An 18,307-nucleotide genomic window follows, 5' to 3' on the forward strand; every position below is an offset into this window, starting at 1 on the left:
ATAGACCTGGTTGTCTCTATTTAGTTGAATAAAGCGATGTTTCCTTTGGAAGCTCACACATTACCTTAGCATCTTCTGCCACCACTGCAGTGTTGTGGGGATCTTACAGGCTGATGCGTTTAGCTGAAGACATTGCTGCTGTTCCTTTCTTGTTTTATTTTCCTTTCAAGAAAGCTATGGGTTAAAGTAGTTCATTACGTGACCTTGTATGTGATCTTACAGCCTTTTCTACTACACTAAGTGTGGACTAACAAATGGACACTGCCTTTTTCAAGAATGTTCAGTCTCATACTGAACTGAACTCATACTGTTACTGAATGCTCAAGCTATTTCAAAATATAGAAAAATACAAAAGACTGTGGCATCACTAGTGAAAATAGTCAAATATTGGGCCTTTTTATCTGAGTCTGGAAATACAATGTGATGTTTGTATGTGTGGTACACACACAGAGCTATGTTTGTGGGAAGAGCTGTAAGACTATTTCTTTCTACTTCCAGATGATTAGATATTTGTCTTCTCTGGAAATCTGGCTCTGGCCCTTTCAGTGCTGTGTTTTCTGAGTGATCTCATCTGTGCCTACGCCTCTGTCACTACCTGAAGCAACCATTCCAGGAGTCTGTTCTTTCTCTCTTAACGTCTGACTGTTCTGTCATCTTGGGTCCACACTTCTGTTAATGACCCCACAACAGAATCTTGGGGTTGTTTATAACTCCTCACCCCTAGCTATGTGTTTGATCATTTAGTTCTGTTGATTGTACATCAGGTCTTCTCTAGACAGTATCACCAGGAAGGCCTTTGGCACTGGCTATTCTGTCTCTCCTGTCAGCACCATTTTCTGACTAACTTGCTGTCTCCTCCCAAGCTTCCAGTGTCACTTCTTCTCAGATGACTCTTCACACTGAATTTTAAATGGAAATAAGTCCATTTATTAACCCAATGTGAAACTTGAAATTCTGTAATTGCCACTGAACTAGAGATTAAACTCTGTAGCAGGCCAGGAGAGATCCACAACTTTCCCTCCTGGCCTTTGCATGTGAGTACCTACGAGGAATGCTCTTCCATAGTTATGTTCTTTGTAGAAATCGTGAGGATTACCCTATGCAGTACTCCATTACAAACTCTGCCGGTGATGTTTCTGCACCTTCCAAGCAAATGTATGATGTGTAACAACATTTTTTTTAAAGGAAATTATTTATTTACCTGAGAGTTCCTGATCTGGAACTCCTAAGTGAAAGCCTTCCCTTGGCCGTATGTGGGCTTCTACTACTTATTCCAGCGTCCCTAGTGAAGCCAGGAAGCCCAGTAGAAGGCTAAGTGAATGGCCAAGTAATATTCTTTAGTTCTGAATCTGAACACTTGTGCTGTATCACCAGAGAAAATCACAGCTGGATGAGCTGTTTCAGACAACGCAGTAATCACAGTGTTCATATGTCTATCTTGAAACATGAAGACAAAAATGATGCAGAGACTAAATTGTACTTCCCTACTCTTTCATCTCTCTGGCATTAAAAACTGCCTATAAATGTAAAAAGAGCCTTTACTGTCCTCTTCTAAGTGTTTTTTCATTTGGTGAAGATTTTCTTTTATTAAGCAAATTTTGTGAAGAAATTCTAAAGGAATTCTCCCAAAACTCTCTGTTGAGTTCAATGAAACCCTTTGACTAGAAGATGTAGAGCCTTCTCGGGCAGGAGCAGTGTACACAGACACAGGTGTTGTCAGGATGCTGAGGTGTTGAGTCCTAGGGAAAGGTAATGAAGGTTTGACAAGGACCAGCACTGGGGCTGGTGAAGGAGCCTGGATCATAACACCTTTCTTGGTTTTGCTTCTAAAATCACATGATTTTCACTTTCTCTGGGTCTGATGCTCTAGCATCACAGTACATAACATAGGTTTCTGTGTTGTTTGTGCAAGATGGAGCTTAGTCATCTGACAAATGTAGCTGCTGTGCTCTCCTGGCTCACAAACCTACAACAGAACTAATAGCATTGTATCAGAACCCTCAGTGAAGAACAGGAGGGGACGGGCGGGCGGAAACATTAGTTAATGGGTGCTTGGTTACAACTCTACGAGGGAAGCAAGCACTGGTGTTCTGCTCACAGTAGGGGGCAAGAGATGATGATTCTGCATTTTGTTAATTCAGTGGAGAAAATTTCTTATGCTCTCACTGCAAAAAATAAGACATTTGAGGAAATAGATATGCTCACCCTGAGTTGCATATTATACAGTGTATCCATAGAAACATCATATGCACGCAGTAAATACGGACAAATCTTATGCGTCAATATAGAAAGCTTCTAGGTGAGCTTGCATCTTAGTCTAACTTAATTGAGCGTAAATCTGAAGAAGAAAGCTTGTTATTCTGTGGTTCCCAGAAATGCTGCAGACCTGAACAGGAATACGCAGCTGGTTGATTTCCTTTTCTTCTGTTTGACCGAAACTGTGAGAGCAGCTCAGCAGTCCTGCAGTGGAGGAAGGGCTTTTCCCCAGAGATGGCTTCGACCAGATGATGGTCACCCGCTAAAGTCTGTTTTACTCTGGAGTATTTGTCTTCAAGAAAGAGAAACAACCGTTCACCTTTACTATCTTCCCGGGACGAGGCTTGTGGGAAAGGCTACCCTTTGTTTTGGCGCACAAGCAGCTCTATTGGGACAGCCAAGAATTCATTAGGTCATTGCAAAATGAAAAGATGGCCTTTGTTTTCCTAGTATGACAGGGTTTTCTGTTGATATGCCTGGCATCAGTAACCAGCAAGTATCCTGTAGTCCCAAATACTTATATACTTCCTTCATGTTGTTGAATGAGTGTTTTTACCTTAAATATGCACTACGTGAGTACAGTAGCCAGAGACCCTAAGAAGGCATTGGATCTCTGGAATTGGAGTTTTAAATGGTTATGAGCCTCCATGTGGGTGCTGAGAACTGAACCTGGATCCTCTGCAAGAGCAGCCAGTGCTCTTAACTGCTGAGCCATCTCTCCAGCTCCTACAACCACTGAAAGTTGCGGGATTATTTAATAATGTATGTGCATACAGACAAAAATATCCAAGAACTTAATTCTAATGGCACCTACAATAGGAGGTGAGAAAAAAATTTTAAAAAAAATCAGCTACCTTATTTTAGATCGTGTGTGAAGATTTTAAAAGCTTCCCATCATTTATGGACAAACAAGCAAAGTAACAGTTTAGAGCCTAATAGAAGGGGCACTACACGATTAAAGGTAAGATGACCGCCTTCAAGAGAAAAGAATGAACTTATACTTAGAAATATTTGTTTAAAAAAAACCTACAGAGAGCATCGGAACTAATTATTCAGTATTTCAAATGAATACAAAGTAGGACAGAAGAAATCAGATAAACCCAGAGGTGCTGAAGAGATGACTCAGCAGTTATGAGCCTTGGCTGCTCAACCTTACGTACTTGAGTTCAAGTCCCAGCACCCACATCAGGGAGCATATGATTTCACCAGGTCCGAAAGCATACTTATGTGTGCATGTACTCACAATACACATTGATATTTGCATACACATTCATAATAAGATGAATCTTTAAGAAAACAACAGAAGACTAGGATGAAAAGAAGGGGCTAAAATCAGGCAAGGGTAGAAAAGCAGCACCTTGTTGTGATTGGGAAAGATAAGAAAGTGTACCTGGTCCTTGGAAGGTAGCCAGCAGGTTGCATTAGACCAGGGCATCCCATGACTGGTCGTGGTCGGAAAGTGAATTAACTGGCTTGATTAGCCCTTCCGGGATGTGACGGACATGAGCAAGATAAAGCTTCCGGTTGTTCAGACTGGGGAGCCTGCTCCGTGGGTGAGTGATCTGTGCAAGCGTGAGGGAGGGCCTGAGCTTGGAATCCAGGACCCACATAAAAGCTCAGCAAGCCTTCATGTGCCTGTAACCCCAATACCTAGGGTGGAAACAGGTGGGCAGCCATTAGAGCCACGACAGCTAACTTCCTTGTGGTTCAGAGAGTAACCCTGTCTCAAAGCAACAAGGTGGGGGTCGGGATCTGCACTCTCGCTCTCACATGTAGACAGCCAAAAATGAATGTAAGTACGTGAAACTTTGAGATGGGAGCCATGTGTGATGTGCAGTCAGCAGCCTAGGCTCGGGAGTAGGAGGCAAGTCTTGGTTCTGCAGCCAGATACTGCCTCAGGATATACAGCGCAGCAACTGGTGCAGCAGAAATGAGAGCCTGTGAACAAGAACGCCTATGAAGTGATGAACTCTGTGTAATATAAAAGCAGGCCATTGTGCAAATTCACCGAGCACTGTTCACACGGGGCAGTAGTAATAGTAGAAAGGTTTTGGTGGTGGTGGTTCTTTTTAGTAAATTAAGCAAACAGGCTTTTTGTTTTGGTGCCAGGGACCTCCAGCACTTACCGTCACCCCTAGCACACAGGAAAACATCTTTAGGAAGACCCCCTCTCCCAAGCAGAAGCTGTCATTGTGCTTGGATAAAATTAACAAAGATCCCAGCATATGCACTTGCTGGTGGCAGTTTTGAATTTTAGTGAAACAAATCCATCTTCCAGTATCTAGGTTTTAAATCTTAAACTCTCGTGTGAAGCTTTTCCAGTGAGGAAAAACACAAACAAAGCAACAAAACCTCATGACTTAGAGCTCCTTCTAAGGGGAAAAGAATGAAGATCCAGTACCTTAGAATGCTGAAGACTCTGTAACAAGCATTCCTTAAGTAAATTCTAAATTCATAAGAATTTAAAAAATAAAAAATCCCACGGTGAAGAAGGCGGGGGGTGTGTGGAAACAAGCTATAGATTTTCTTTTTAAAAACAAAACAAAACTCTCTTTTCTCATTTTATGTACCAATCCGAGTTCCTACTCCCTCCCCACTACTCAGAGAGGGTAAAGTTTCCCATGGGGAGTCAACAAAATGTGGCACATTGCTTTGAGGCAGGACCAAGGCCCTCCCACTATATCTAGGCTGAGTAAGGTATCCCTCCAAAGAGAATGAGTTCGAAAAAGCTAGAACAAGCAGTAGGGATAAATCCTGGTCTCACTGCCAGTGGCCTCACAGTCTGCTCCAGCCATACAACTGTGACTCACATTCACAGGGCCTAGTTTGGTCCTGTGCTGCCAGGCCAGAGTTGATGGTCTCCCATTAGCTCAGGTCAGCTGTCTCAGTGGGTGTCCCCATCATGATCTTGACCTCTTTGCTCGTATTCTCACTCCTCCCATTCTTCATACCTTGTTGTCCAAAGGGCTTTCCTCTTTTTTCTTTCTTTTTTTTGGGGGAGTGGGGTGGGGAGAGGAGGTGGTAAGACAGAGCCACATTATATAGGTCTGGCTATCCTTGAACTCACTCTGTAGTCCACGTTGGCCTCAGACTCACAGAGATCCACTTGCTGAGTGCAGGGATTAAAGGTGTGCTCCACTATGGCCAGCTGAGGGCTTTTCTGTTAAATGTCCACTAGAGCCAGCTGAGGACTCTCCTGTTAAATGTCCTCACAAAAGAGAAACCAAGTTCTTCCATCTGTGCAGCCTGGGATTGTGCGATCAGGATCCTGGAAGGATCTCCCAGTGCAGTGTAAGTTAGGAAACCAGCTGTTAGCAAAAGAGAGGAAGCTCATGTCTGGGCTTGAGTGCCTGGTTAGGGTGGGATGTGTGTGCTCACTCGTGGTAGGGCAGGATGTGTGTTCATTCATGTGGGAAGCCTCTTTTGAGCAGTCAGCGTCAGCTGCTACCCTCTAGGAGTCTTCAGGATTTAATGTATATTAATTTTGTGGTCTATGGAGCTGCTAATAAAACATACTGTTGGGACAAATCCAGGCTAGTAACACATTGATCCCAGCAGAAACGGGTGCAGAGCCTCTGTTAGGACAAGCTTTGACGTTTCCTGCAGGTAAAACAACAGTCAAGAGCGAGTCACCATCCTAGAGCAAATCTCCACGCTTGTGAGGGTCTTCATAAGAGTATCGTGTAAGATCTCAGAGACCAGAGTCTTTATGTGGTTCACCATTTAACATCAATGACAAGCAGAATGAAAATCATATATGTCTCTAAGTCTCAAAATGCATAAGGCAAAACTGGCCTATTTGGGAGAAATTATAAAATATAAAATGTATAAATTATATAGAGATTTTTTTACCTAGTAATCACAGAATAAGCCAATATAAAGAATGCCTATAAAATCAATTCTATAATCATATTCAACAAATTTCAAAGACGTGAGATATATTTATTTATTTACTTACTCACAGTCTTGGACATGGAGTAATCAAGTGCAGTCAATAAAGGCTCTTTTAAAAACACAAATGTGTTTGCTTATGAATTTACAAAATTCCAATAATTCAGGGACCAAGAAGTAACTTATATAAATTAAAATTCAACTATATATTGAAATTTATGGAGTGTAGCCAAAGTGTACCCATTTATTCAAGCTGATCATGGGAGAGTATATCTGTAATCCCAGCGTTGAATGGACTGAAACCGAAGGATTGCCCTGTGTTCAAGCCCATCTGAGCCATAGCAAGTAGCAGTCTAGCCATGGGGGCAGAGTGAGGCCCTGTCAAAACAAGACAAAACTAGATTAAAATTTAAAAATATTTCGGTTCAGTAAAAGACTTCCAGAGACTAAAGAAGGAATCTTGAATTCAGTTCGTCCCTGTGTAGATGTTTACAGAATGGTAGTGTGTCCAGCAGCCTTACCAGATTGTGGGTTCTAGGATGACAGCGAGAGAGTCTCTGGAATTTTCTGTGTAAGCAACCGTGCATCACCTATGAATAATGGCAGTTCTGGCCTTAACCTTTTCTTGTCTCCGTGTTATTTTAGCTAACAGTACAGAGCTAGAGAAGCAGAGGGAGTAGGCATCTTCCCCTGCTCCTCAGTGCAGAAAGAATACTGCTAGGTGGGACAAGTGAATTTCACGCCTTTTATACACAATCTCCTCAGCCTGGGAGGTCCTCTTCCAACCTTGCCTGTCGGAGCAGCTCTGTCCCTCAAGACTCAGCATGGATGTGTGCCCATGGTGCTTCACCAGGAATCCTTGGCAGACTTAACAGCACTTGTACTTCTCCTCCAGGCAGGGTTTCTCTGTGGAACAATCCTGACTGTCCTGGAACTCCCTTTATAGACCAGTGGCCTTGAACTCACAGAGATTCGCCTGCCTCTCTGCCTCCCAAGTACTGGAATCAGGAGGGCGCCACCGTGCCCAGTCACCTGTAATTTTAAGGAAAATTAGCATGAAACAAATTTTGATATCAAATAATGGTTGTTAGTTTCATTTTTTGATACTTTGAATTGTATTATTTGAATATATGCAGTCAAATAAATGAGTCTTTACATTAACATTTTATTTCTAGAAAATGTATATAAATGACTTTATTCTAACATGCTACTACTTTATGGGTATGTTTTAATCACTGTTTAATTTATTTTATTTTTTTGTACACAAGCTTCCTGTTCTTCAGACATATCTGGTAGGCAACTCTTTTTTTAATAAAACAAGTGTTTCTCATAGTTTGATTTTATTATTTTGACTTAATAAAATACTTTTGTAATGAAGAAAATTATTTGATTAATTTTATGTTGGATTTTTATAAGATTATCATCTAGGTGTTGTAGTCCTTGTGTGATGTTTTACAAATCATGACTAGAGCTCTCTGAAGCAGAAGGGTGTAGTAGAAGGGAGAAGACATGGGCTGTGTATCACTTAGGATTATGATGAGTGGCTTTTGAAAAGATACAGTGTTAGAGATTTTGAGTGAAACAGTTAATGTTGTAGTTGTCCATTTGTCCCAGGAAGTTTATATTTTGTTGGTGTGTCTTCTAATATATTTGAACTGAAGTGGTCCTTGCATTGTGTGAGGTGTGCTGAGGAGATGAGATGTGTCTCCTTAGAGACTCCAGAGTTCATCATCTGTAGCAGCGTTGTTACATTTTCAATAATAGATCTACACACTCTGCACATGAGATGCCCATGATCACATCCAGCAGTTAGACCTTGGCCCAGTGTGGCTCACCATGTGTCACGATAGATAAGCAGCTCCCAAGTCTCACAACACCATGTGCATTTGTTCATTGTCGCCACTGAAATACTCTCATTCATTGTAAAATTACACCATACTTGAAGTCTTAGTTAAATTTCCTGATTAAAATGAGCTGTAATCTGACTTTCAAGTTGTGACTTGTTTTCAAGTAATGTACGAAAACATCAGTGTGGTGGAGAAAGTGATAAGAAATGAGAGTTTTTCTGTATTTGTGGAAATGCAGGAGACCTGCCTCTTGTTGCATCTTTCTTCAAACCTTGACCAGTTGAACAATGAGAACAATCCCTGGGTGAGCTTATAGACTCCTTTGCTATGTTCTTCTAGAGCGCAACATGACAGACCAGAAATGACCAAAACTGAAGAGAAAATCATTTCATTTGTATAATAAGTAAAATTGTGAATGAATAAATTGGATTTTTGATGTGCCTCTTTTGGATCTAGTTTGCTCCATTATTAAACAACACAGAACAAAATGTGCTTGAGAAACCCCTTCCTTGAAGGCTTTTCTGAGCGTGGTTGTTAGACACTCTGAAGCTTTGCCGACGGCCCTGTGATCACAGAGCTAGAGCTGCTGTTCCTATTAGATCCCAGGCTCCAAAAACTGCACCAGCCTATCACACTGCTCCGAATGCTTAGATGTCTGGACCTCTCCCGGTGACCGACCACTTTTGTTTACCTTCAAATCTGCTCACTGAAACACGACAGAAGCCTGGCAGGACACTCAAGGTTCTCTTTCTTTCTCCAGTCTGTCTGAATCCCACACAGGAATCTGGAGAGTTTACCGTAACTTACACAAGCTCGCTCTCTCTCTCTCTCTCTCTCTCACTCTCTCTCTCTCTCTCTATTTTTCTATCTATATCTATATCTATATCTATATATATATGTGTGTGTGTGTGTGTGTGAACTAAAATATTTTTCAGAAGAAATTAAAGCTATATTTTCAGAATCACCAAGTATAGTGTGGTTTCTCAGAAGCCACAATTTTATGTTCCAACATATTTTTTTTTTAATTTAGCTTACAGCCATCTTTTCCAAGTCATGACCATGTGCAGGCATCTCTAGTCCATGGGAAACAAACAAACCTTATAGAGCAAGCTTTCTTGTGCCTAGGATGAAGCTCAGTGTTGGAAGATCAGCCAGTTATGTGCTCCTGGGTTGGAATCCTGGAGCTCAAACAAAACAAACCAACCCTCTTCAGCTGCAGCCAGTATACTGACTGTTCAATATAAAATACTTTATTTTGTCAATTTTCATTTTTCATATATACATATATATATAAACTATTTTATTGAGAACTAATTATATTTGCCTTTGCATCTAAATAGTGCACATACATACATACTAGAGATACATACATACTAGAAATACAAAGATCACACCATGATCCAAAAGCTCTTGACTTTTCCAGTCCTAGACTGAATTAGGTCACATGTTGATTAGGCACAACTGTTGGTACATGAGGATCCTGACTTTGAAAGTTAATTTTCTCTAATTTTTTTCAATAGATGTTCTGGAAATATTGTGTAGTACAGTTCTTAGAAAGTAGTAAACTGATACTCCCAGAAATGCAGACACCAGTGTTCTTTTAAAACACCATCTGCCACTGACACTTGTCGTCATCATGGTGTTGAAGTGGCAAAACAGTTAGATGCCAAGCACCATTTTGGTCTGTGCTGGGCGGGGTGGGCCAAAGGTATACTGTAGAAAAGGTGTTGTCTTTTGTTTTGGTAGTTCAGTTGTTTGTTTACTTGAGACAGAGTCCTCTTCCACTAGACTAGGTTTTCCTGGGGCTCACTGTGTAGTCCAGGCTGTCCGAACACACACCTGACCGACCATGCTTACGGCTCTGGTCCCAGCCATTCAGTATTTCTGAACCCGTCCCCAGCTCTTACTGTTTCTGTGGCTGTCAGTTCTTCTCTATCCTTTGCTCCTGCATAGAGTCAGACAGGGAAATGTCAGGAATCTGCTGCATGAAAGAGAAATAGCAAAGGGATCTTGTATAATCTGACTGTATTTTCATTTTTCACATAAAGCATAAGAATATATCAAATTTTTAAAATGTTCAAGAGTATTTGTTTCTAAAACATGGAGGTTTGTTTTCCAGCAGAAGCCCTTGTTAGTGAACCTGTGGAGGCGTGTGTAAATGGATTCTCTTAAATTCTCAGTACAAACCACAGCTCCGTACAAATGCAGCTGCCATTAGCCATTGTCTTAACACTGACTTTTGTTTGGCTTTATTTTAATGTAAATTTTAAATCAGACATTCAGTTTAATTTTCCCTACAAGTTCAGAGCTAGTTTTTGAAGTAGTTCGTATTGTTGTGGCATTTTGTTCCATTCGGGTTTATGGGTTAGAGGATCCGGTAGCTGTCAGTCTGTGGTTTCTCCTTTGCTCTCTGCCAGTAGAGACCACAGATCTAATGCACAAATCCTGTATCTGGAACCGCCCTTTACCACAGCCAGCTGTTCTCGGAACGCCATAGACCAAGACATGTGACTATCCTCAGCTTATGTTTCAATTCTGTTCATACTCTTCCAGCTTATTCACAGCAGGATTTGCCCTTGATTGGTATCTTCTACACGACTTTCAGATATGTTTCCTGGGACATTATTGTTATTGGACTTGAAGTTGCCAGAGTGGTCCCTATGTAGAACAATACTCGAGGCTCTTAGACGTTGGAGACTCTTGCTAGCTCCCTGTGATGTCACATTGGTGGACACGCCGTCCTTACAACAGTTGCTCACATAAGGATACTTATATTCGTATACTACGTGTCATCTGTCTTCTTTAATGTGAGATAAGCATTCTTTCAAGACACCATTCATTTTTCTTTCTTTTTTTTTTTTCCAGTGAAAGAATTTCTAGCCAAAGCCAAAGAAGACTTTCTGCGGAAATGGGAGAACCCTCCCCCGGTAAGGAAGCTGTGTTTTCTGTGCTGGAGACACCTGTGTGAAGTAAAATCACAATTCTGTTTTAATTTACTGCTGCTCCAGAAAGTTTAGTTTTTAAGTGTTGTTAGTAAGCATATACTGTGGTGGGGATTCCACCCTAAGGCAGTGACGTCATCTATTAATTGACAGTCTTATAGATACCACCATTGAAGAAGCAACCCTCTTCTTATAGAATCTCTAAAGGGCAGATGGGTAGTTGCTTTTATTTTGTTTCTTGGAACACTCCTGAGATTTGAGCGTAGGGTCTCACATATCCTAGGCAAATTCTCTACCACCAAGCTATTTACCAAGACTATTGTTAAGTTTTGATACTAATTCCAAATTGCTATGATAGAAGCTCAATATTTTCTGAAATACTAATTTTTAGTTATACAAGTTGTCACTGGAAATATTAGAAAGGGGGCAAGTGAGGAGGCAGTCTTTTATCATATGAAGAAAAGCAATGCTCAAACATAAAGAGATGTTCTGTTGGGCACTGTTTGTTCCCACTACTTGAGGGTGACTATATTAGCCATTGCAACCCACCTGTTTTAGTAAAATCAAAAATGAGACGTAAAACCACAAAGTTAATTCAATCAGAATTCTGAAGACTTTTTTCTTCTTTGGTAAGAGTTCCCACAAATGTGAAATGAACAGTGTCATAGAATTTTATAAGCAAAATTCATCTTGCTTTCCTTCTGTAATGACTTAACAAGAAACCAGGATGTATCTCTGGATGGATGCACTTGCTTTACTGTGGAGATTAAATTACTGTGGTGCTCTCCTTCTGCTGTCCAGATCTGTCTGTACAAAGAGTCATACCCCATCAGGGTTTGCTCAAGCTAACCCAAGATTGAGCCTTGGAAATATCTTTCTGAGGTTTTCATGAGAATCTTCATATGAAACCTATTAAACAGATGGATCAGCAATTCCTACTTGTTGCTAGTACATAATTTATTCCTAGTAATTTTCGTTTTGTTGTGGCAGGAACAAATTGAATGGATTGATGCCTCTAATTTTTTGCTTCTATGCACTAGTCAAAGCCAAACAAAGATGTCTGCTTATAACAAAACAGCTATTTAAGGAAGAGAAGGATCTGATTATTGTTCTGAGACTTTAGCTTTGGTTCTTTGCGGAATGAAGACTCTGTTCTCCTTCCTGTTTTAGGTAGTGCTAGGTTATTAGGGCAGGGGGAAAGCCTGGGAAAGTTCTGAGGACACTGCTTAGTTCCATGGCTGTTCCCAAGTCCTAAACTGTTAGCGAGTTTCACAGCTGTGTAGTTCTGCGGCTGATGCTGGCTGTTTGGCTCTCACTGGTTCTGTCACTACGATAAGGACACAAAGAGCAGCGCTTTCCTGGGGCACGAAAACTGGTCTCTGTTTCCATTTTGTACCACTATTCACAGGTGCTCTGTGATCATATACACTATTTGACCATAGTTTTGTAGTTCTTAAAGTGTACAAATAGTTTATTAGCTGTGTTAGGACTTCACAGTGGATGAAGTACGACTATTAATGTTTGAGCCAAGGCCTTTATTTCCTTCTTTATTTTTATACTCCATTTTACAAAATTTTTCTCTGTTACTAGACTTTTGTTATTCAAAGAAGAATGTAGAGTGAGTAATCTGAAATATAAAGAGTGTATGTGTGTTGTTTCTACATGGAGAAGCTACAAGTTAAATTACCCACTATAATTATATAACACTGAGTCATAGTAATTGCAGTCCTGTGGGAATTTCTAATCTAAAGATTTATTGTAATTTTTATGCTTGTTTAGAGTAATGCTGGGCTCGAAGATTTTGAAAGGAAAAAAACCCTTGGAACAGGTTCCTTTGGAAGAGTCATGCTGGTGAAGCACAAAGCCACCGAGCAGTACTACGCCATGAAGATCTTAGACAAGCAGAAGGTGGGTGCCCTGTGCCCTCTGAGTTGGCTGGATAAGCTGCCACCAACTCCTTCACGTAATGCTGGAGGTTGCTGCTTGCATTTTTATTACTTAGTATTTCTATATGTTTAATAGAGGTTTTGGTGTGTAGGTAGTAGTTTTAATGTGTGGTTAATGTCGGTTTTAGTCTGTGGGAACATGCTGTTGTTATGTCTATTGATAACACATATCCATGTGCACTAACAATATACATATCCCATATGTGCAGAACAAGCACCTCTCACACTGCATCCACAGACTGGACAGAAGCTCAGTGACTTTGCTTTATGCCCTGTCTTAGTTTATAGCAGAGACTTCATGCTTGACAGGAGTGGGTTTGGTCAGTTAGAAGATCAGTTAAGTCATGGAAACACTGTAAAACCTATTTCTATATAAGACAACTTTCCATTATTTCTATACTAACATGATAAATCAGGATATCTGAAATATTTATTACCTTAGATAGTAAGCATTTGTTTTCCTAGCAATCACTAACAGTTTAGGGAAAGGCATGGGTAAATATTGCTACTTGTTACTTAGTTGTTACCTGACAGAGACTGACTTCTTGTCCTATTGGGATCCAAGTAGGAAATTGGTGGCAGCATAGTGGGGAAGTAGCCAGGGGACAGAAATGATGGAGTAGCTGATCTATGGGAATTCAATGCCAAGGGACAGATGTGACAAGGTAACTCCATCCCATGGTAATATGTAATAGAAGAAGCCGTACCTGTAACTTTGCATTCCCTAAAAGCTACGTTTTAAGAAATAAAAGTAGCTGAAATTAATTTTAGAGTCTGATTTATTTAACAGCCTAATGTTTAGTACTTAACAATTATAAAATTATTGTGGTTCATACTAAGTCTTCAAAACCTGTTGTGTATTTTACATTTTAAATGTTAAATAACCACACATGTTGGGCACCATAACATCAGACTGTTTGAACCTTCATTTTATTGGAAACCAGATTAATCTTTCACATGAAAAGGAGATAATGGCTTATGTGCCTAAAATTAAAGATATGATACATACATCTAATTGAACACCTTTGGCATCTGCCTTCATTCCCAGAGTTTCTAGCCGTTCTTCTGACTCACTTCCTCTCGGCTCTGACCCCACAGTTTAGCTGTCCCTTGTCCATCTCCCGCCTCTCACTACTCTTCCTATGTGTCTCTGCCCAGGTCGCCAACTCCAGTGGACTCTGCTCCTCTTATTTGGTCTGTCTTTGCTTCCTTGGGGCATGTGACTGTAACATGGCCCTGCCCCAGCCCTGAAAACACCACCATCCTGACCCTGCCCTTCTACTGTGGGTCTTCAAGGATTTCTTGTCTCTAAGCTCCAGCTCTAGCGCTCTCTCTCTCTCTCTCTCTCTCTCTCTCTCTCTCTCTCTCTCTCTCTCTCTCACCTTCCCCCACCCCACATTGGTTATGTCACATTTTCTCCACATAGATTCTTAGCCACCCTTTCTTGGGCTTTTGGTTCCTATGCTGGCTGAGCTTGGAGCTTTCCCAGGTCATTTAATTCATGTCTTCGTTCTGTAGATGAGGTTAATGGATCTCAAGGTTAGCAACTTGCCTGTTCATGCTGGTAACAAAAAGGCAAGAGGCTTCGGTTTCATCTTGTGTTTGTAAACCTGCCATTATAATATTTATTAAATGCTTTCAGGATAGCGTCTAAGATTATGTCATCTTTCTTAAAGAATTTATGAAGTGCTTCACTTCAAAAATATTAAGAAGATAGTGACATTTGCCATCTGAAAATATTTGGAAAGACATTTTTAGCTTCTAGAAACCTGTTAAGTAAATTATCAAAGTGGCTACCTCATGGATAAGTCATGGTAATGGATATTTCACAGAGGAATAAATAGAGTTTTATGTAATTTCCATACTGCAGAATACTGGGTCTTGGCATAAATTAGTATGAAAGTCGTTATATTCTGATTTTTTGTTTATTTAATTTACTTGAGCTAAGTAATAAAATAACAGGTCATAATAACTCTCTTTCTGCCAGTAAGTTCATATAAATCATTCAGTTAGGTAAACTTAGCTTCTCCAGTCTTAGTGTACAAGGGGGAATATCAATACAGAAATTAAAGGTATACATATACACAAAAGCACAGGCAAACAGCAAACACATACATACACATGTGCATGTGTATATATACGTGAGTGTGCACACACACAAACATGTAACACATATGCAGCTGTTGTATCAGTGACTCTTCACAAGTGTATGAGGCATTAGTCTCCCTTTTAAGGTAACCACATCTCAATTTCCCCAGCTTCTGACAACCAGTAAGCTAAGTCCATGTGCAGGCCAAGGTTTATCTCACTTCTGTGCCTTATTCCTAATTCATTTCCCCTTCAAAACATACCCTTCTCCCTGGGATCCTTTCTTCCAGTCCCTTCGATGCCCAGTTAACATCAGCCAGTCTTCTATAGTAACACCATGACTCCTCAACCCCAGACTTTTTACTTCTGTTTCTCTTCCTCTCTGGCCAGATGCTTTCTCACCATCCTGTAGCTTTTCTCTGACTCATCTGAAGGCTGCTGACATTTAGTGAACGGAGACAGAGTTCAGCTTGTACCTCCTTCCTAACCTGTCGTGATTGTCTCCCAAACTCTCTTACCGCATGCTGTCCACATGGCCTGTGTCTGCTTCTCTGGCTTGAAAGCCGACTCACAAAAGGATACAGTGATTTTTCTGGGCATGGGGGATGCTGTACAACCTGTGATTTGTTAATAGCTCCTCTAATGTTTTACTTGAAAGACCAATTGGTGATCGCTCAGTGCTTTTACGCCAATGTATTTAAGCTAATATACATATTAAAGATAAATTCTATATGAATTTTGAAGATAAAATATGGACTGTATCCCAAGGAATATTTGTAAAGTTTTCTCTGACACATTGTTTACCAAAGTTTCAGACATGCTATCCTTAACCGTAGCTAAGTGAAACCACTGCTTGCTTCCATTCGTGTGTTTCTTCCTTTGGGGCTGGGTTTCTGGGGATTAACCTCTACCCAGCTTTTCCTTCCATGTCTTCTGAGCCTTTATTATCTATCCATCTTCTACACTCATCTCAGCGCTTTCCTGTTTGAGTAAGTTATAGTAACAGCTGACTTGTTTTGTGTTGTTACTGTGTACCAGGCAATATATTAACCGTTTGCCTTGCGACGTGTCCTATGACCACTTTTAAAGCATCAGAATTTTAGAGATGAAGGTTCTGTACTTGGTCTCAAGTAAGTAGTTTCTCTTCTGATACCTTATGACATCTTAGTTGTCATTAGCTGGTCATTCACTGAAGCAAAATTAATAAAACTCAGAGACAGAAATTGAGGTTCAACCTGAAGGTCAGAAAAACAAAACAGCCAGCCACTGACTCTTACCTCTACCTCAGTCTGAAAATGGTGATCCTGCCTCCAGGAATCTCATTCTGAGACTGAGAGCCGTCTCCTCCTCTCTAGGGCTGGGATTAAGGGCATGCACCACTACTGCCTGGTTTCTATGACAAGCTAGTGTGGCTACTGGAATTAAAGGTGTATGTCATTGCTGCCTGGTCTGTAAGACTGGCCAGTGTGGCTGTTTTACTTTTCTGATCTTCAGGCAAGCTTCATTTATTAAAATATAAATGAACTATCACTACAAGTCACATATTGCTGTTTGCAAATTCAGGCATCCTTCAAGTAAATTCCTTGCATTGTGAAAGCAGACATTTTCTTGCCCTGTCACATAAGTGTCTTTTCTTATGATTTATTTGTAGTAGATGATCATAATTAAAAGTGAATTTGTCTAAGTAGTTAATTTTTTAAAACTTTTTCATTAAAAATTGGCTGAACATATGCCTTACCAGTTCTGCTATTTTGAATAATGCCTGTTCAAGCATTAGATCACATATGTATATAGTTGGCTTAAGTTCATGAGACAGATAATATCTTTCTTGTGGTTTTTATTACTTATTTCAAAAACTAACACAAATTTTAGGCCTAATTAAAAACCTGTTGTATGGTACAAAATCAGACAAAAAGAAGCATAAATCCTCCAATTGGTGTCACTTAAGTGATTCATTGTGATAGTTATGACTCTCTAATTAGTGAATATGTGGATAGTAGTGACTCAACAACTTCATTGTATGAACTTTAAAAACTAAAAAGTTCAAGTAGCTTTCCAAGCACCCCAAAGCTGGTTGAAGGTCTAGGCTAGAACACAGATCTTCTGGCTCCCAGTCAGTCAGTCATTGCTCAGCAGTGTTCAGCCCGTCCTTACACAGTGTGTCCGTCTCTGGCTCCCGGTCAGTCAGTCATTGCTCAGCAGTGTTCAGCCCGTTCTTACACAGTGTGTCCGTCTCTGGCTGAAGCCAGTGCTCTTCTTCAAGTCCAGGTGACTGACATCTGTGATTGCCTCACCTCAGGAGAATGCCTCTGGCCTGGAGCAAACCCCTACCACTGATACACACATGCGTTCTCTCTACCTCCCTAAGACCATCTGTTGTGTGACCAATCCAGTGTTCGTTTGTCCTAAAGATCATATTTCTTCCATATTCTGCTCTGTGACTGTGTAAATTGCACCTTTAGATTTTAGCTGTCTTTCTCCAAGTACAGCTTGTTCACATTTGCCTCTGTTCTTTCTCAGCTCTTGACTTTTCTTTCATCTTTAGTTTCCTGCTACTGAGCTGATAAGTGATTTGATCATGTCATTACTGTAAATACTTTCATATAGTCACCTTTATAGCAATAGAGGTCTATTTTTTTGTTCCCATTTAACTTTGGTCCTTAACTTGATTTATAACTGACTTTTGGGGGGGAGCAGTAGCTCACTGTGTAGCCGAGGCTAGCCTTGAACTTAGTGTTGGACTAGCAGACATCACCACAGCTGGAACATGCTGAGCTTCTGAAGACCAAGACTGGAATTCTTTTAGGCTGTAAGCGTTTGACTCTTATCAGCCTGGTTGATTATTTTCTTTATTGAAGTCTAGTAATGGTGCTTATCCATTGTGATTATTATATGAAAGCCTTTTTCTTCATGATAATAGCTTTTAAACATGTTGAACTGCACTAAAGTCTATCTGTTTTTCACATGCAGGTGGTTAAGCTGAAGCAAATAGAGCATACTCTGAATGAGAAACGCATACTACAGGCGGTGGAGTTTCCCTTTCTTGTCCGATTGGAGTATTCTTTTAAGGTTAGTTGTCCTGCTGTCTAAAGAAGATCGTTTCAATCAGATGTACCTTTTGACATCTGAGACTGTAATAGAACTCGAGTGAAATAAGGGAACCAGACAGGGAAATGAGCAGAATTTCCCCCTGGAGCAGGTGTTGGTGATGGTATGTGTGGTTTTCATGGCAAGGCCACACAGAACCCAACATTACAGTGATGCAGGAGCAACATCCTGCTCGTCTGTCTTAGGCTCCGTTCAGATGAGGATGCTGAACACTGTCTGCGTCTCTTAA

At 40.5% G+C, this 18,307-nt stretch overlaps 1 protein-coding gene across 6 annotated transcripts in view; it reads left to right on the plus strand.

Annotated features, from left to right (window-relative positions):
* Positions 1-18,307, plus strand: part of Prkacb (protein kinase cAMP-activated catalytic subunit beta) — an 86,643-nt gene that overhangs the window by 45,845 nt on the left and 22,491 nt on the right. For 4 of the 6 annotated variants that reach the window (XM_048453621.3, XM_048453620.3, XM_048453624.3 and 1 more), the window contains exons 2-4: positions 10,860-10,921; positions 12,716-12,844; positions 17,941-18,039. In XM_048453621.3, the coding sequence (XP_048309578.1) occupies positions 10,860-10,921; positions 12,716-12,844; positions 17,941-18,039 (290 nt within the window). Of the gene's footprint in view, positions 1-7,415; positions 7,440-10,859; positions 10,922-12,715; positions 12,845-17,940; positions 18,040-18,307 lie in introns of all 6 variants that reach the window. The other 2 variants (XM_048453622.3, XM_048453623.3) reach the window with 1 other exon arrangement.

This window comes from Myodes glareolus, chromosome 17 (genome assembly GCF_982192425.1).
Source record: "Myodes glareolus chromosome 17, mMyoGla1.1, whole genome shotgun sequence".
In the NCBI taxonomy this organism is placed as follows: Eukaryota; Metazoa; Chordata; class Mammalia; order Rodentia; family Cricetidae; genus Myodes; species Myodes glareolus.